This window comes from Carcharhinus amblyrhynchos, chromosome 18 (assembly GCF_965287045.1).
Source record: "Carcharhinus amblyrhynchos chromosome 18, sCarAmb.v2.hapA, whole genome shotgun sequence".
In the NCBI taxonomy this organism is placed as follows: Eukaryota; Metazoa; Chordata; class Chondrichthyes; order Carcharhiniformes; family Carcharhinidae; genus Carcharhinus; species Carcharhinus amblyrhynchos.
Window position 1 is genome coordinate 47,837,818 of NC_137341.1, and position 19,503 is coordinate 47,857,320.

At 46.3% G+C, this 19,503-nt stretch overlaps 1 protein-coding gene across 2 annotated transcripts in view; it reads left to right on the plus strand.

The window, feature by feature from the left end:
- Positions 1 to 19,503, plus strand: part of ppl (periplakin) — an 85,604-nt gene that overhangs the window by 21,715 nt on the left and 44,386 nt on the right. For both annotated transcript variants that reach the window (XM_080206962.1, XM_080206963.1), the window contains exons 2-5: positions 9,833 to 9,932; positions 12,153 to 12,307; positions 14,537 to 14,657; positions 17,407 to 17,532. In XM_080206962.1, the coding sequence (XP_080063088.1) occupies positions 9,833 to 9,932; positions 12,153 to 12,307; positions 14,537 to 14,657; positions 17,407 to 17,532 (502 nt within the window). The remainder of the gene's footprint in view (positions 1 to 9,832; positions 9,933 to 12,152; positions 12,308 to 14,536; positions 14,658 to 17,406; positions 17,533 to 19,503) is intronic.

Below are 19,503 nucleotides of genomic sequence, written 5' to 3' on the forward strand. Positions count from 1 at the left end.
AGAGCTGGGAGCTGTCTCTTATACCCTTGATGACATACCAAAATTCTCACAATAGGATTGGTTTACAGGTTGTCAAAACATCAAATTCAAATTTGATAGGCTGCTGCTATTCAAATGTCTAGTTTAAAGCGATTGGTTAAGATTCAGAAATAGCCTGTTTCACTCTGTGTACTGCATTTGCACCTGCTTCTCTTTTAACTTTCTAGGCATAACAAAATTAACTTTTTAACACACCTTGCAATTCTACAACTCCTTGCACTTTACAAGTTTTTTACAATTTTACAATAACTTCACAGCATTGAGTACTTTTCTTTCCTGATCCTGAACTTTTTCTACCACCTGAGAGGATCTTAAATAACTAACGCCCTGAATTTACCCTCTCGCGAATACCTCTGTTATCTTTTTCAATTAATATCACCAGCCACAGTGATGCAATTACAGTATTGTTATCCTCCCTCACCAACTTTTACAGATGCACCATAGAAAGCATTTTTTCTGGTTGTATCACACTTTGGTCTGGGCTCCTGCTCTGCCCAAGACCACAAGGAACTACAAAAGGTCGTGAATGTAGCCCAATCCATCACACAAACCAGCCTCCCATCCACTGACTCTGTCTACACTTCCCGCTGCCTCGGGAAAAGCAGCCAGCATAATTAAGGACCCCACGCACCCCGGACATTCTCTCTTCCACCTTCTTCCTTCAGTAAAAAGATACAAAAGTCTGAGGTCACGTTCCAACCGACTCAAGAACAGCTTCTCCCCTGTTGCTATCAGACTTTTGAATGGACCTACCTCACATTAAGTTGATCCTTCTTCACACCAGAGTGACACAGTGGTTGGCATTGTTGTCTCACAGCATCAGGGACCCGGGTTCGATTCCTGGCTTTGGGCCACTGCCTGTGTAGGTTCCCTCCAGGTGCCCTGGTTTCCTCCTATAGTCCAAAGATGTGCAGGTTAGATGGATTGGCCATGCTAAATTACCCCTTAGTGTCAGGGCACTGGCTCAGTTAAATGCGTGGTTAATGGGATAGGGCCTGGATGGGATTGTTGTCGGTGCAGACTCAATGGGCTGAATGGCATCCTTCTGTGCTGTAGGGATTCTATGACTGTAACACCACATTCTGCACCCATTCCTTTCCTTCTCTATGAACAGCATGCTTTGTATAGTGCACAAGAAAGAAAAAAACTGTTCGTTGTACACTAATATGTGTGACAATGATCAAATATATACTTATTTTAATAAAATTAAGTTCAAGCTGACAGCTCAAGTTTAAAGGGACATTCATCTGTACTTCGAAACATGCCTGGAATTCCCTTCATTCCAGAATATTGGATTTTCCACATTTTCATAATAGGCCTACAATTTTAGGGGAACTGAGTTCCCCAAAAAGGTTTAAAAATTGCCTGCGCAAGTTTATTTAAGGGAAGCCCAAAGTGAAGAATCAAAGGCAATATTGCAATATATCTCCCAGGTTACAGTAAAACAGATAACAACAGGTATATCAGAAAGTAACCATTGACAACAAGCTGTGTGCCAAACATCGTGGGGGATTTTTGTCAGCGCGGTGGCACAGTGGTTAGTACTGCTGTCTCACAGCACCAGGGACCCGGGTTCGATTCCCGGTCTCAGGTCGTCCTGTGCCTGAGTGGGTTTTCTCCGGGTGCTCCGGTTCCCTCCCACATCTGTAAGACGTGCTGGTTAGGAGCATTGGCCATGCTAAATTCTCCCTCAGTGTACCCCAACAGGTGCCAGAGTGTGGCAACTGGGGGAGCCATACAGGTTTACAGCTTGGAAACAGGCCTTTCTGCCCAACTTGTCTATGCTGCCCTTATTTTTATCATTTAATCTAATCCCAACTGCCTGCATTTTGGCCCATACCTCTCTATACCCATTTGTTTAAATGCTTTTTAAATGACAAAATTGTACCTGCCTCTACTACTACCTCTGGCAGCTTGTTCCAGACACTCACCATCCTCTGTGTGAACAAATTGCCCCTCTGGACACTTTTGTATCTCTCCCCTCTCACCTTAAACCTATACCCTCTTGTTTTAGACTCCCTTACCTTTGGGAGAAGGTGTTGCCTATCTAGTTTATCTGGATTTTCAGAGTAGCTTCATTGCATTGTTAATGTAGGCCTACTTGTGACACTAATAAATAAACTTAAAAAACTTACACCCTAAAAATCAAATGAGGTGGGCATTAAAAAGACAAAGGTCAAAGGTTATGTGACACTAATAAATAAACTAAACTTTAAACCATTTTCCGTAGCTCTGACCTGATGTGACCACCTACACACCTTCCCCTGCCTTTCCCCCTTTCACTATTCCATAAGGGCTATTCCTTCTGCATCACCCTAGTCCACTCCTCAGTTACCCCTAAAACCCTGTCCATTTCCAATGGCATCTTTCCATGCAAGTGTAGGGGAGATTAAACCTCCTCCCCTCTCACTGTCCAAACTCTCTCTCTCCGAATGAGAGTGATTTTCTCCTATATCTTTCAGTTTAGTAAACTGGATTCCACCATTTATGATATAGCCTCCTCTGTTGGGGATTGGCCATGCTAAATTGCCCCTTAGTGTCCAAAGATATGCAGGTTAGGTGGATTGGTCATGCTAAATGGTCCCTTAGTGTCCAAAGATGTCCATGTTAGGTGGATTGGCCATGCTAAATTGCCCCTTAGTGTCCAAAGATGTGCAGGCTAGGTGGATTGGCCATGCTAAATTGCCACTTAGTGTCCCAAGATGTGCAGGTTAGGAGAATTGGCCATGTTAAATTGTCTCTTGGTGTCCAAATGCGGACTAGATGATCATTCTGTGGAAAATCTCCGCCAGAATGACGTCAAATTGCTTGTTGTTACCGTCATCCATCGAGAGATTAGTATTATTTTTCATCGCTAGTTCCCATTTCCCCAAGCTTCAGTGAACGTAGCACTAAGGTATGGCACCACCTGAGTCTCTAATAGATGCATTATGACCAACTGGTTCACCAATAACATTATTTCATTCATTCATTCATGGGACATGGGTGTCACTGGCTGGCCAACATTTATTGCCCATCCCTAGTTGCCCTTGAACTGAGTGACCTGTCGGGCCATTTCAGAGGGCAGTTGAGAGTCAACCACATTGCTGTGGCTCTGGAGTCACATGTAGGCCAGACCGGGTAAGGACGGCAGATAAGAACATAAGAAATAGGAGCAGGAGTAGGCCATCTAGCTCTTCGAGCCTGCCCCGCCATTCAATAAGATCATGGCTGATCTGAAGTGGATCAGTTCCACTTTCTCGCCCTCTCCCCATTAATTCCCTTATTGATCAGAAATCTATCTACCCGTGACTTAAACATATTCAACGAGGTAGCCTCCACCACTTCAAGGGGCAGAGAATTCCAGAGATTCACTGAGAGAAGAAGTTCCTCCTCAGCTCTGTTCTAAACTGCCCCCCCTTTTATTTTGAGGCTGTACCCTCTAGTTCTGGTTTCCTTTCTAAGCGGGAAGAATCTCTCTACCCTAGATTTCCTTCCCTAAGGGACATTAGTGAATCAGATGGGTTTTCCCGACAATCGACGATGGTTTCATGGTCATCAGTAGATTCTTAATTCCAGATTTTTGTTTTACTAAACTTAAATTCAACAATCTGCTATGGCGGGATTTGAACCCGGGTCCCCCGAATATTAGCTGAGTTTCTGGATTAATAGTCTACTACTAGGCCACTGTTTGTTCAAATTGCTGCTGTGCTACTATTGATGTGGCGATGCTGGTGTTAGACTGGGGTAAACACAGTAAAAAGTCTGACAACACCCAGGTTTAAGTCCAACCGATTTATTTGATAGTAAACTCACAAGCTTTCGAGGTTTCCCTCTTCGTCAGGTGAATGGAGAGTTCTGGCCTCAGACAGAGCATATAAAGCACAGACAGTTTACAGATTACTGATTAGAATGTTAGGTTAGGTGTAAAGATTCGCATTCTAATCAGTAATCTCTAAACTCTCTGTGCTTTATATGCTCTGTCTGAGGCCAGAACTCTCCATTCACCTGACGAAACCTCGAAAGCTTGTGAGTTTACTATCAAATAAATCGGTTGGACTTAAACCTTGTGTTGTCTGAGTTTTTACTGTGCTACTATTGGGCAAGTTTGGTGTGGAATCCATCAAACCCACCAGATCTCTTTCCACTTTTCGTTAAGAATGTATTTTCTCTAATGTGACAGCTATTGCCCTTAAGGCCCATAAATCTTTGGCCTCGTGATCTTACTCCGTTGCTCCCTGCCCTGCTGTCCCTCGCTAGAATATTCCGAAAACATTGCCAGTTAAGGATTGTTGAGGTAACAGTTGGCGCTGTGGTTTATCTGTCAGAAGCCTGAACGAACTTTTAACACTGAGTTTTCCAACCTTGCCCGTGCCGTGGGTTCTCCCACTCTGGATCCGTTAAAGGCTGGACTTTGCCAGCCGTTCGTGCCCCACTACCAGCGAGGATGGAGAATTTGATGCTCAGTGGCGGGACTGGAAAATCCTGCTGGCATGAACGACTGGAAAATTTCCAGCCAATATTTCTGTTCACAGCAGCCAACAAGAAGGGCTGGAACATTCTGGCTAATTAATCAAAAGCAGCTACTGATACGATTTAAAACTGTGTGTTATGCACAGGAGAGTGGGTGTGGTTGTTTCAAATCACCTGAACCAGGTGAGCTACAAACTATGTCTCTTTTCTTTAGAAGAAGCTTTGATTCTGTGCCCAGGTTCCTGTTCAAACATTGCCTCCTGTGTGGCTGTATTTTCCATTTGATGATTCCCCAATCCCAGTCAGCCTTCAAGAAATTCCAAAACCTTCCCCGCTGTTCAGATCCAACATGGAATTCTTGCCCAGTTAGCTAGTTATTTGGGAGTAGCTGCTCTGAAGATGTATCAGAAACCAAGAAACTTGCTCAATTTCTTTGATTTGATTTATTATTGTCACATGTATACTGTGACCAATAGTTTCTTGCGCGCTATGCAGACAAAGCATACCGTTCGTAGAGAAGGAAAGGAGAGAGTGCAGAATGTAGTGTTACAGTCATAGCTGGGGTGTAGAGAAAGATCAACTTAATGCGAGGTAGGTCCATTCAAAAGTCTGACAGCAGCGGGGAAGAAGCTGCTCTTGTGTCGGTTGGTACGTGACCTCAGACTTTTGTATCTTTTTCCCAATGGAAGAAGGTGGAAGAGAGAATGTCCGGGGTGTGTGGGATCCTTAATTATGCTGGCTGTTTTGCCGAGGGAGTGGGAAGTGTAGACAGACTCGATGGATGGGAGGCTGGTTTGTGTGATGGATTGGGCTACATTCGCAACCCATTAAACACGTCCAATGCTTTTCAATTTTGATTATGCGTGGACGTAATTTTAGACAGTTTGAGAATTATGGCTAAATTGCAAAGTTATCAGCCAGCGATCAATGTAATTGGAATTGTCAGGATTGTGACTCTAAGATTTAGTGCAGTATGCCTCCCAGTTTCGTATTTATAGAAGAGAAAGATTGGCATTTATATCGAGCCTTTCACAACCTCCCCCAGATGCCCAAAAACGCTTTACAGCCAATGAAATACTTTTGACATGGAGTCACTGTAGTAATATAGGGAATGAGGCACATCGTACACAGCAAGATCTCACACAAAGAAACGCGATCGTGACCAAGTACTCCGCTTTTGTGATGTTGACTGAGGGATAATTATACTATCCAACTGAGGTTGGCTAGGATACCAGTCTATCCTGTTTATGCCAGGATGAATGGGGATGAAGTAGAAATGATCAAGTGTTGCAAGTTTCCAGGTTTTCAGATCACCTGTCCTGGTGCTATAGTTAATAAAACCCACCAACACCTCTACTTTCTACTCTGTTTCACTCAGAGGGTGGTGAGTGAGTGGAATCGGCTGCCGTGGGTGGTGGTGGGGTCTTTTAAGAGACTTCTGGATGATTACGTGGGATTTAATGGGATTGAGGGTTATAGATAGGCCTGGTAGATAGGTAGGTAGATCGGCGCAACTTGTGGGCCGAAGGACCTGTTTGTGCTCATGTTCTCATGAGGCTGAAGAAATTTGGCACGTCCGCTCAGAGTCTCTCTAATTTTCACAGATGCACCATAGAAAACATCCTTTCCGGTTGTATCACAGCTTGGTATGGGCTCCTGCTCTGCCCAAGACCACAAGAAACTACAAAGTGTTGTAAACGTAGTCCATATGCGAACCAGCCTCCCATCCATTGACTCTGTCTACACTTCCCGCTGCCCCAGAAAAGCAGTCAGCATTATCAAGCATCCCAGACACCCCAGACATTCTCTCTCCTTCCATCAGGAAAGATGTGTGGGTTAGGCCGGTTGGTCTTGGTAAATTGCCCCTTAGTGTCAGAGGGCTCTAGCAGGGTAAATACATGGGGTTAAGGGGAGGTGTAGGGCCTGGGTGGAATTGTGATTGGCGCACACTCGATGGACCGAATGGCCTCCTTCTGCACTGTAGGGATTCTAGAATATTCTATGAAAAAGACACAAGTCTGAGCCAACTCAAGAACACCTCCTTCCCTGCTGCCATCAGACTTCTGAATGGACCCACCTTATATTAAGTTGATCTTTCTCTGCACCCTAGCCATGTCTGTAGCACTACATTCTGCGCTCTCTCCTTTCCCTCTCCCCCGTGTACTCTATGAACGGTATGCTTTTTCTCAATAGCACGTGAAAAAAACAATACCTCTCACTGTATCCCAATACAATCAAATCAAGATCAGGGATAACTCCCCAGTTCTTTTTTGGAATAGTGTCATGGGTTCTTTTACAACCAGTTAAGAGGGTATCCAGGGCGTGGGTTCAATATTGAATCTGAAAGACAGTGTTACTCTCCAGACAGCACTGGGGTTAAATGACTCTTGGTGAGTTTGGTTATTTCTGGGGAATACATGTGTTGCTTATGTTAACAACGATCATTTACTAATGGGAGATGGTGACAGATTTTACAAATGTGTGTGCAGTATAGAAGCACAGAGATTAAGATGTTGGCTATTTTGGTGTCAAATAACTACCAGTTCACTAGTAACACTAATTATCTTCCAGTAAGTAGCTACTAAGGCCAAGAATAATACTTGGAATGACTTTTATCGAATTGAGAAAATGCAGGAATGGGCAGGAACATGTAGGTCAGAGTTCCAACAGGTGCTGTATTGAAAATTCTATTGGGCATTTTGTCCACCTTCAGGTTATATATACACATGTACCAGCAGAGGGAGTGTTCCAGGAAGAGACAATAAAGGATCTATTTTTAAGAGCTCACCTACTTCTAATTCTGATGCCGGAATTCTACTGCCCCGGGAATCGGAGTGAGTGAGGGGCGGACAATGGGAAGATCCCTTGACCACGGGTGGGATTTTCCGATCTATGGATAAGTGAGGCCACAAAATCTCTCCTTAAATGTCTTCAGCTGACTACAGAAATGTCTCAGTCCCAAAAAAGACTCACTAAACAATTGTATAATAGCCAGGATCTCATTAATTCCTGCTTTTAGGACACATTTTCCTCTTTATTTCTGCATAATGTTATGAAAAGAAGTATGCAGGATGTCACTGTCTGAAAGAGTTTCCGCTGGAGATTTAGGTTTCAGATTTTTGAATTGCTTTTTGTGACGCTTGGGCGTGAAGTGTCGCGATGGATAAAAAAAATACTCTCGCAATGCCACTCTGAATGTAGCCACCAGCAGCTCCGTAAGAGTGAATGATTTCCTCGCTGATTTCCCTCACTGTGTAAAAGATCCCATTCTGATGGAAGAGCAGGGGACGTATCCCTGATGTCCTGCGCCATATTCACCTCTCAATGGCTGATTAGCTGGTCATTGGGTTGTTAATACTGAGGCTGAATGACTTGAGCTACAAGGAGATATAGACGGGATGGTCAAATGGGCAGATGAGTGGCAGATAGAGTTTAACCCTGACAAGTGTGAGGTGATGCACTTTTGGAAGAAGTAATTTGACGAGGAAATGTTTCACAGACTCACAAAGTATAACAGCGCAGAAGAGGCCCATGGGATCGGCACCGACGCATGAAAAGCCCTGACCTGCCCATCTAATCCCACTTGCCAGCACTTGGCCCACAGCCTTGACTGTTACGGCGTGTTAGAAACTCATCCAGGTACTTTTTAAAGGATGTGAGGCACCCCGCCTCCACCATTCTCCCAGGCAGCGCGTTCCAGACCGTCACCACCCTCTGGGTAAAATAATTGTTCCTCAAATCCCCTTAAGCCTCTCATCCCTCATTTTTAACTTGTGTCCCCTTGTAACGGACCCTTCAACTAAGGGGAGTAGCTCCTCTCTACCCACCCTGCCTGTGCCCCTCATTTAATGAATGGCATGACTGGGGAGCAGAGGGACCTTGGTGAGTTTGTCTCTGAAAAGCAAAAATTGGCACCAGCTCGAGGTGGCCTCTTGCGAGCTGCCACCAGCATACCCTCCAGTCCGATCCTTTACTCTCGTTCAATGCTCTTAAAACTTAACTTCAAACTGTTTAATAATGTTCTTTTCACCCTATCCATAACTGCAACTCTCCATTCTGCACCCTCTATTTCTCCCCTATGTACTCCATGAATGGTATGCTTTGCCTGTATAGCATGCAAGAAACAATACTTTTCACTGTATCCCAAAACATGGTGCCACGGTGATTAGCACTGCTGCCTCACAGTGTCAGGGAGCCGGGTTCAATTCCAGCCTCGGGTGTCTGTGTGGGGTTTGCACATTCTCCCCGTGCCTGCGTGGGTTTCCTTTGGGTGCTGTGGTTTCCTCCCACAGTCCGAAAGACATGCTGGTTAAGTGCATTGGCCGTGCTAAATTCTCCTTCAGCGTACCCGAACAGGTGCTAGAGCATGGCGATTAGGGGATTTTCACAGTAACTTCATTGCAGTGTTAATGTAAGTCCACTTGTGGCACTAATAAATAGATTGCAGACTTGGGCAGGGAACTGGCAGATGGAGTTTAATCTGGATAAATGTGGGGTAATGCATTTTGGAAGATCAAAGTCAGATGCAAATTGTACAGTAAACGGCAGAACATTGACTTACAGAGGGATCCGGGCGTACAGGTCTACAGATCCCTGAAAGTGGCAACACAGGTGGATAAGGTGGTCAGGGAGGCATACAGCATGCTTGCCAACATCGGCTGGGGCATCGAGTGTAGAAGTTGGCAAGTTATGTTACAGCTGAACAAAACCAAACTTAGGCCACATTTGGAATATTGCATACAGTTCAGGTTACCAGGAGGATGTGGAAGCTTTGGAGAGGTTGCAGAAAGGTTCACCAGGATGTTGCCTGGTCTGGAGGATTTTAGATGTGAGGAAAGATTGGATAAACTAGAGATGTTTTCACTGGAAAGATGGAGGCTGTGGAGAGACCTGATAGACAAAATTTTACGAGCGGCGCACATAGGATGGATGGAGGCTTTTTCTTGTCAATTACAAGGGGGCACAGGTTCAGGGTGAAAGGGGACAAGTATAGGGGAGATGTGTGGGGGACTTTTTTCACGGAGGGTGATGGGTGTCTGGAACGCACTGCCAGTGCAGATGGCAGAAACAGGCACATTAGCAACATTCAAGGTGTATCTTGAATGTGAGATGATCGGAGGAATAGAAACTGTGTAGGGGCAATAAGGAGTGGGTCTAAATAATGATGAGGAATTGGTGGGCCTGTTCCTGCGCTGTACTGTTCCGTGTTACCTTTGTTCTTTGAACAATACTTCAGAAATGCACCGTGAGCAGACGTCTCACGACGTGCCTGGAATATAAAGGAGTGTGTTCCCATCTGCTCCTTCCCCTTTAATGAAAGCATTGTCTTCCTCTTTCACAGAAAGTTGCCTTCGAAACTCACACAGTTGATCGAACGGCTGCAGCAGAATGCGGATAACGTGGAGAAGAATATCTACAAGGTGGAGGAATGTTTGCTTCAAGTAAGTCTCGACAGGTTGCAATTGGCAACCGTTTGATGGAGGATTCCTGGCTTGCTTCCCAAATCCCATTTTTCCCTGTCTACAGTTTGCAGAGTTACACCCAGTTTAAAAGTCTTGTGTTGGTTGGCAGTGTGGGTGTGCGCGCGAGTGTGTGTGTGTTTGTGTATGGGTGTGTGTGTGTGTGTGGGTGTGTGAGTGTCGGTGGGTGTGTGTATGTGAGTGTGTGTGGGTGTGAGAGTGTCGGTGTGTGTGGGTGGTGTGTGTTTCTATCGCTCATTATCTCATTGTAGATATGAAGGCCCACCCTACATTGTGATAACTCTAGAACTATGCGAGGCATTCAGAGAGGACAGGAGTTACTGATTTAAAAGCCTGAGCCCTTTTCAACCAATTGCCTGCTCTGATCGAGACATTTTCATCATTTAAACATGAGCTGTTATGCTGTGTATGATTCACACACTGATTTGAAGTGAACTCCAACTTAATTTCAATAATTCCTCGGTGAGTATTTGAACAGCACGGTGACACAGTGGTGAGCACTGCTGCCTCACAGCACCAGGGACCCAGGTCCGATTCCCAGCCTCAGGTCACTGTCTATGTGGAGTTTGCACATTCTCCCCATGTCCGTGTGGGTTTCCTCTGGGTGCTCCGGTTTCCTCCCACTCCAAAGATGTGTTGGTTAGGTGCATTGGCCATGCTAAATTCTCCCTCAGTGTACCCGAACGGATGCTGGAGTGTGGCAACTAGGGGATTTTCACAGTAACTTCATTGCAGTGTTAGTGTAAGCCAACCATTTCGCCATGATGCGATTCTCCAGAACATGGGCATCTTCAGATCTACATTTGGGTACAATTCTCATTGTGTCTCCTTTCTAATACTATTGTCCGTTCACTATTTCTGAATAGGTTTGGGAATCTTAGGTACATCAATACAAACAAATGTGGCGTAATGGCAGCAACGAGAACACAAAATGCTGGAAAATCTCAGCAGGTCTGACAGCATCTGTGGAGAGAGAATAGAGCCAACATTTCAAGTCTGGATGATCCATTGTCAGAGATCAAGCTCATATTTTGGGTGGCGGGGTGGGGTAGTGCCCACCTGGGCATTGGCACCTTGGCAGTGCCAGCCTGTGCCTCTGACACTGCCCTAGAGGGCAATGTGCCAATGCCCAGAGGGCATCTTGGCAGTCCTCATTGGGCGTGGGGGACCTGCCAAGGGGGTGGGGGCAATGTAGGGTGGGACCTGGGGAGTGTGGGGGGGGGATCTCGGGCAATCGATGGGGGTGGGGGTTCCTGTTGCCACTCTACAGTTGCAATTGGTGGGAATAGAAGAGGAGGCGATGGGGGGAGGGGCAAGGTAATGGAAATAAGTTCCTTCCACATAGAAGAAGATGGCAGACTCAAGTATTCCTGATAGAAAGATATTCCCATGTGATTCGCTTCTCTCTCCTCCAATCAGTTGTGAAGCCTGAGCATGGCACGGTGGCACAGTGGTTAGCACTGCTGCCTCACAGCGCCAGGGATCCAAGTTCAATTCCAGCCTCGGGTCACTGTCTGTGTGGAGTTTGCACATTCTCCCCGTGTCTGCGTGGGTTTCCTCCGGGTGCTCCGGTTTCTTCCTATAATCCAAAGATGTGCTGGTTAGATGGATTGGCCAGGCTAAAATTGCCCCTTAGTGTCAGGAGGACTAGCTAGGGTAAATGTATGGGGTTATGGGGATAAGGTCTGGGTGGGATTGTGGTCGGTACAGACTCGATGGTTCGAATGGCCTCCTTCTGCACTGTAGGGATTCTATGATTCTATTCTCCTGGGTCAATTTAGCAGAGTGAGAAACCTCACAACACCAGGTTAAAGTCCAACAGGTCTGTTTGGTAGCAAAAACGATTAGCTTTCGGAGTGCTGCCCCTTCATTAGGGAAGTGACCAAGTGCCACTCTGAAAGCTAGTGGCTTTTGCTACCAAATAAACCTGTTGGACTTTAACCTGGAGTGGTGAGACTTCTTACTGTGTTTACCCCAGTCCAACGCCAGCATCCGCACATCAATTTAACACGACCAATGCACCTAACCTGCACATCTTTGGAGTGCGGGAGGAAACCGGAGCACCCGGAGGAAACCCACGCAGACACGGGGAGAACATGCAAACTCCACACACACACTCTGATGAAAGGCATTTAAAGCCTTATCTTGAATGGATTCATTTCCTTGAATTTATCCTTCTAGGATGTCAGGCGGATCGAGGAGGGGCAAAACCCCATATTCCGCGAGGAAACTCTGAAGTTAATGGATGATTCCGATGCGATACTGGTGAATCTTCGGAATGATGCAGAAACGGCCTCCGCTGAGAAGCATCCACAGTCGGACATGATCGTGGAAGAGTAAGTGCCTCCGTTTTTGTTATTTGACACTGGAGCTAAACAGAAAGATGCCACTGAACAGAGAACGCTGTTCCTTATGCTTGTTTCTTCACTAATTTAACAGAAATACATCAAAATTACAGCATAGAAACAGGGCAAACTGCCCAAAACATTGAAACACAGGAGATAGGAGCAGGAGGAGGCCATTTGGCCCCTCGGGCCTGCTCCATCATTCATCACGATCGTGGCTGATTGTCCAACTCGACAGCCTAATCCTGCTTTCTCCCCATAACCTTTGATCCCCAAGTGCTAAAGGTTATACGCCGCTATTTATGCTCCACACCAGCCTCCTCCCAATCTCAAACAGGAAATGCTGGAAAACCTCAGCAGGTCTGACAGCACCTGTGGGGAGAACAGTGGCCACAATCTTACAGAAGGCTCACAAAACGGAATTCTCTGTTGGCCTCGGGCGGGATTTTACAATCTCACCCAAGCAAGGTCAAAAAATTCCGCTGACTGTCTCTGATTAAAGGCATCCAGACTCGGAACGTTGGCTCCATTCCCTCCCCACAGATGCTGCCAGACCTGCTGAGATTTTCCAGCATTTTTGTTTCAGGTTCCAGCGTCCGCTCTGTATTTTGCCTTTATCTCCTCCCAATCTGTTTCATCTTCTCCTTCTGTGCCTTTCTCCTTTGCGTATTCGTCCAGTTACCCCGGAAAAGCATCTATGCTGTTTACCTTAACCACTCCATGAAGTGGAGCCACCCCTGAATTTCTTAGACCACAAGGCCATAGGACATAGGAGCAGAAGCAGGCCATTCGACCCATCAAGTCTGCTCTACCGTTCAATGAGATCGTGACCGGTCTGATATAACCCTCGACTTCACTTTCTCTGGTGGCACAGTGGTTGGCACTGCTGCCTCACAGTGCCAGGGACCCGGGTTCGATTCCCAGCTTGTCTGTGCGGGACCTGCATGTTCTCCCTGTATCAGTGTGGGTTTCCTCCAGGTGCTCCGGTTTCTTCCCACAGTCCAAAGTTGTGCGGGTTAGGTGGATTGGTCGTGTTAAATTGACCCTTAGTGTCGGGGGATTAGTAGGGTAAATATGTGGGGTTACGGGGATGGAGCCTGGGTGGGGTTGTTGTCAGTATAGACCCGATGGGCCAAATGGCCGCCTTTTGCACTGTAGGATTCTATGATTCCAGGATACTTGGGTGGTCTGGCCGTGCTAAATTCTCCCTCGGTGCACCCAGAGTGTGGTGACTGGGGGATTTTCAGTGACTTCATTGCAGTGTTAATGTAAGCCTAGTTGTGACACTAAGCTTCATATATATTTAAAGAATTGTAACCCCAGCACTGATTTCCATGGCACTCCACTAGTTACAAGTTACCATCTGAAAAATGGGCCTCTTATCCCTACTCTCTTCCTTCTATTAGTTAGCCAGTCCTCTGTCCATGCTAATACACTCTCCCCATGGGCCTTTATCTTTATTAAGTAGCCTTTTGTGCAGTACCTTATCGAGAATGTTTGGAAATCCAAGTACATTACATCTACTGGTTCCCCTTTATCTAGGCTACTTGTTAGCATCTCAAAGAATTATTCAGCTTATTTCTGGCATGGCTCCATAATTGCTATGATATAGACGTAGACAGCAAATGTGTCATAGAGACAAGAACGCCTTTATTACAGCTGGCTGCCACACATCCAGGCTAAAACCCAGCAACACCTGACCTATATAACCTGGTGCTACTCTAAGCTGTGAGGCCATTAGGGGAACAGCAACATACGGGGCGAAATGGTGGCTCAGTTGTTAGCACTGCTGCCTTACAGCGCCAAGGACCCTAGGTTAAAGGGATTAGCGGGTAAAATGTGTAGGGACATGGGCAGGAGGGGGGGTAGGGCCTGGGTGGGATTGTGGTCGGTGCAGACCCGATGGGCCAAAGGGCCTGTTTCTGCACTGTAGGGTTCTAGGACCCGGGTTCGATTCCCTGGCTTGCCTCACTGCCTGTGTGAGGTCTGCACATTCTCCCCATGTCGGCGTGGGTTTCCTCCAGGTGCTCTGGTTTCCTCCCACAGTCAGTGCAGACTCGATGGGCCGAATGGCTTCCTTCTGCACTGTAGGGACTCTATGATGCCTAAATAGTTTCAGTTGTTGAGGAATGCTGAATCCCATCTGAGGAATTAGATGTGGAGCACAGAGGGCGATCGATCCATTGTGGTCTCTCAGTAACAAAGACCTTTTCTTCGCAGTGTTAAGCAGTTGAAAGAGCGAGTACGCAAGTTGCGAGTCGAGCATAACAAGGTTTATAACCTAACCCGGACGGATGGAATTCCTACCATTGACTGGTCCAAAATGATCGATGAGAAACAGGTAGGCCCAAAACCATCATCTCTCGGCATGGTGGCACAGTGGTTAGCGCTGCTGCCTCACAACGCCAGGGACCCGGGTTCAATTCCGGCCTCAGGTCACTATCTGTGTGGAGTCTGTACATTCTCCCCGTGCAAAAACCCGTAGGCATCAGTAGGGCCTTCCGAACCTGCCAATGATGGAACGCAGGAATTTACACGGCTGGTTGGTGCCCATAAAATCTCCCATTGGAAATTGTTTCTCAGAACAGAGTTGAGGAGGAACTTCTTCACTCAAAGGGTGGTGAATCTCTGGAATTCTCTGCCCGTTGAAGTGGTGGAGGCTGCCTCACTAAATATTTTTAAGACGCGGGTTGATGGGTTTTTGATAAGAGAGGGGATTAAGGGTTATGGGGAGAGGGCGGGAAAGTGGAACTGAGCCACGACAGATCAGCCATGATCTTATTGAATGGCGGGGCAGGCTCGAAGGGCTAGATGGCCTACTCCTGCTCCTATTTCTTATGTTCTTATGTTCTTATCTGTGAAGCTGCACAGAGCAGAGAACGCTGTATTTTTATTGAAATCTATCCCAAGCCAATGTGTTTCCCTTCAAACTTCTGCTCAGTCACGGTGACCTCAGCAGAAAAGCATCAATGGGGGCTTTCACGGTGCCTCAGGGAAATATTCCCCACTGGGGAACAGTTATATTCTCTCACTCTCTCCCTATCTCTCTGTTTAGTCGCTGTGCTGGTTTCAGTTTTCCAAAGCAAACTGGATTTCAAAGCACAAAGCCAAACTTTATACATCTGTGAGAGTCAGCCCATTGACCCACTGAGGGGATGCACAGGGAGGCACAATGTTTAATACTACTGCCTCACAGTGCCAGGGACCCAGGTTCAATTCCGGCTTCGGGTTAACACAGAACATAGAAAAACTACAGCACAAACAGGCCCTTCGGCCCATAAGTTGCACCTGATCATATCCCTACCTACTAGGCTTACGTATATCCCTCAATCCTACTAAGTCCCATGTACTCATCCAGAAGTCTCTTAAAAGACCCTATCGAATCCGCCTCCACCACCACCACAGCCAGCCGATTCCACTCACTCACCACCCTCTGAGTGAAAAACTTACCCCTGACATCTCCACTTACCCCTGACATCTCCTGCTGTCTGTGTGGAGTTTGCACATTCTCCCCGTGTCTGCGTGGGTTTCCTCCGGGCGCTCCGGTTTCCTCCCACACTCCAAAGATGTGCAGGTTAGGTGGATTGACAATGCTAAATTGCTTCGGGGGATTAGTAGGGTAAATACATAGTATAATGGGGATAGGGCCTGGGTGGGATTGTGGTTGGTGCAGGCTCGATGGACCGAATGGCCTCCTTCTGCACTGTAGGGATTCTATGATCTATTTTCTCTATTCATGGGAGGTGGGCATCGCTTATGACTCAACTGTTCACACATTTATTCTTCAGATAAGTAAAATACCATGCTGTGAATTCAATGAACTCCATCTAATTTTTGACTCGGTACATCGGAACATTCAGTTTCAGTATGCCTAGTCACAGAGACAGAAAAGTCCCTGTAATTGTAAAATTCGCACCCCCAATTTGGGTGGATTTTCAATCCAGCCAGTGATTTATTCTGTCTCTTGTCCAATTCCATGGAGCTTTCATTCTATTTTGATTTGATTTGATTTATTATTGTCACATGTAATAGTATACAGTGAAAAGTATTATTTCTTGCACACTGTACAGACAAAGCATACTATTCATAGAGAAGGGAATTGAGAGTGCAGAATGTAGTGTTATAGTCATAGCTGGGGTGTAGAGAAACTTAATGCGAGGTAGGTCCATTCAAAAGTCTGACAGCAGCAGGGAAGAAGGTGTTCTTGAGTCGGTCGGTACGTGACCTCAGACTTTTGTATCTTTTCCCAACGGAAGAAGGTGGAAGAGAGAATGTCCAGGGTGCGTGGAGTCCTTAATTATGCTGGCTGCTTTTAGAACATAAGAACATAAGAAATAGGAGCAAGAATAGGCCATCTAGCCCCTCGAGCCTGCCCCGCCATTCAATAAGATTATGGCTGAACTGAAGTGGATCAGTTCCACTTTCCCGCTTTCTCCCCATAACCCTTAATCCCCTTGTCTATCAAAAACCCATCAACCCGCGTCTTAAAAATATTGAGCGAGGCAGCCTCCACCACTTCAACGGGCAGAGAATTCCAGAGATTCACCACCCTTTGAGTGAAGAAGTTCCTCCTCAACTCTGTTCTAAACTGCCCCCCCTTCATCCTGAGGCTGTGCCCCCTAGTCCTACTGTCCTTTCTGAGCGGGAAGAGCCTCTCCACCTCTATCCTATCCATCCCATTCATCATCTTATACGTCTCAATGAGATCTCCATCTAAGGCAGCGGGAAGTGTAGACAGAGTCAATGGATGGGAGGCTGGTTTGTGTGATGGATTGGGCTACATTCACGACCTTTTGTAGTTTCTTGCGGTCTTGGGCAGAGCAGGAACCCACGCCAAGCTGTGATAGACCCAGAAAGAATGCTTTCTATGGTGCATCTGTAAAAGTTGGTGAGAGTTGTAGCTAACATGCCAAATTTCCTCAATGTTCTGAGAAAGTTGGTGGGCTTTCCTAACTGGGCTTTCTTCACAACTCTTCGTAGTTTCTCGCAGCCTTAAGCAGGGACATTCTACAATAAGTAGAGATAGTCTATAAAGAGCAAAGCTCCAGTTCCTCCCACGCAGCTTACCAATGTCCGTTTCCTCCTTTTAGGCCGAACTGAACAGCCAAGGTTTCGGCAATGAGCTACCGTTTGTCGACCAGCAATTGGAACACCACAAACTCTTCACTAAAGAGGTCGAAACTATCGGGGATCACATCAACAAGAATGAAGACAAGGTAAAGCTGGCAGTCGGCAGGCGAGAGGTGCCAGCACGGTGAAATCCACTCGCTGTGTGTGCTGTTACAGGACACCGCGCACATTTAATAATCTATAAAGTCTCACACCGCAGTACAAATAATCATGTGGACTGCAGCATGAAGAGTGGGAACACAGCTGGACGGATAGCCCAGAGACCTGAATGAGAGATAAGCATCGGAATTCTCCCTTTCCTCCCGCCACAGAATCTGACCTAGCGAGGGGTGGACATTGGAAATGTCCCTGGGTGGGGTTTTTTCACTTCATGAGTTCAAATCCCACCACAGAAGCTGTGGTAATTTAAATTCAATTCATTAATAAATCTGGAATAGAATATTCACCTCATTTAATCCTGATCGCAAACTCCCCGATTTGTCATAAATTTGTCCAGACTCCAAATGTCGGCTCTATTCTCTCCTCACAGATGCTGTCAGCCCAGCATCTTTTATTTTTATGTGTCATAAATTCTCATCTGGTTAATTAATATCCTTCAGAATGTTATAATCCCCCACAATCTATATCCTGGAGGTTACCGTTGACCACAATCTGAGCTGGACTAGCCATATACATACTTTAGCTACTAGAGCAGGTCAGAGGCTGGCAATCTTGCGGTGAGTAACTCACCTCCTCAGGCTCAGACTCCCCAAAGTCCATCTACAAGGCACAAGTCAGGAATGGAATACTCCCCACTTGCCTGGATGGGTGCAGCTTGACACCATCCAGGACAAAGCAGCCCTGCTTGGCACCATACCCACAAACATTCACTCCCTCCATCACCAACGCTGACAGCTGTGTGTACCATCTACAAGATGCAACGCAGGAACTAAGCACTCGACAGCACTTTCCAAACCCGTGACTGCTACAATCTAGTCACGATGTGGAGATGCCGGCGTTGGACTGGGGTAAACACAGTAAGAAGCCTGACAACACCCAGGTTTAAGTCCAACCGATTTATTTGATAGTAAACTCGCAAGCTTTCAGGGTTTGCCCCCTTTCGTCAGACGAACGGAGAGTTCTGGCCTCAGACAGAGCGTATAACAGCACAGACAGTTTACAGATTACTGATTTAACAGGTTAGGTGTAAAGATTCGCACTCTAATCAGTAATCTGTAAACTGTCTGTCTGTTATGTGCTGTCTGTCTGAGGCCAAAACTCTCCATTCGCCTGATGAAGGGACAAACCCCAAAAGCTTGTGAGTTTACTATCAAATAAATCGGTTGGACTTAAACCTGGAACTGTCAGACTTCTTACTGCTACAACCCAGACAGAAGAGAACAGCAGACACATGGAAACACCTCCAAGTCTCTCACCATCCTGGCTTGGAAATGTATCGCCGTTCCTTCACTGTCGCTGGGACAAAATCCTGGAATTCCCTGACAGCACGGTGGGTGTACCTACGCCTCAAGAGACTGCAGCGATTCAAGAAGGCAGCTCACCACCACCCTCTCAAGGAGCACAGCCACCGACGCTCGCATCACTAGAACAAATAAAAATTTCTTCCGGATGATCGGCACAGCTGCCTCACAGCGCCAGGGACCTGGGTTCAATTCCCGGCTTGGGTCTGCGTGGAGTTTGCACATTCTCCCCGTGTCTGCGTGGGTTTCCTCCGGGTGCTCCGGTTTCCTCCCACAGTCCGAAGATGTGTGGGTGATTGGCCATGGTAAATTAGTGTCAGGGGGTTGGTAGAGTAAATAAGTAGGGTTATGGGGATAGGGCCTGGATGGGATTGATTATGGCTAGTACGGACACGATGGACCGAATGGCCTCCTTCTGCACTGTAGGATTCTATGATTCTACAAAATCAAGCAGTCACACTCTCATAATCGGGTACAACCAGAATGAATCTTTAGGGTCTTTTGTTTAAAATAACATTATATAACATTTAAAATAGGAACAAAACACTGCAAAATTTTAGAATAAAAACTGAGACTATAGGAAGCACAAAGCTGGTC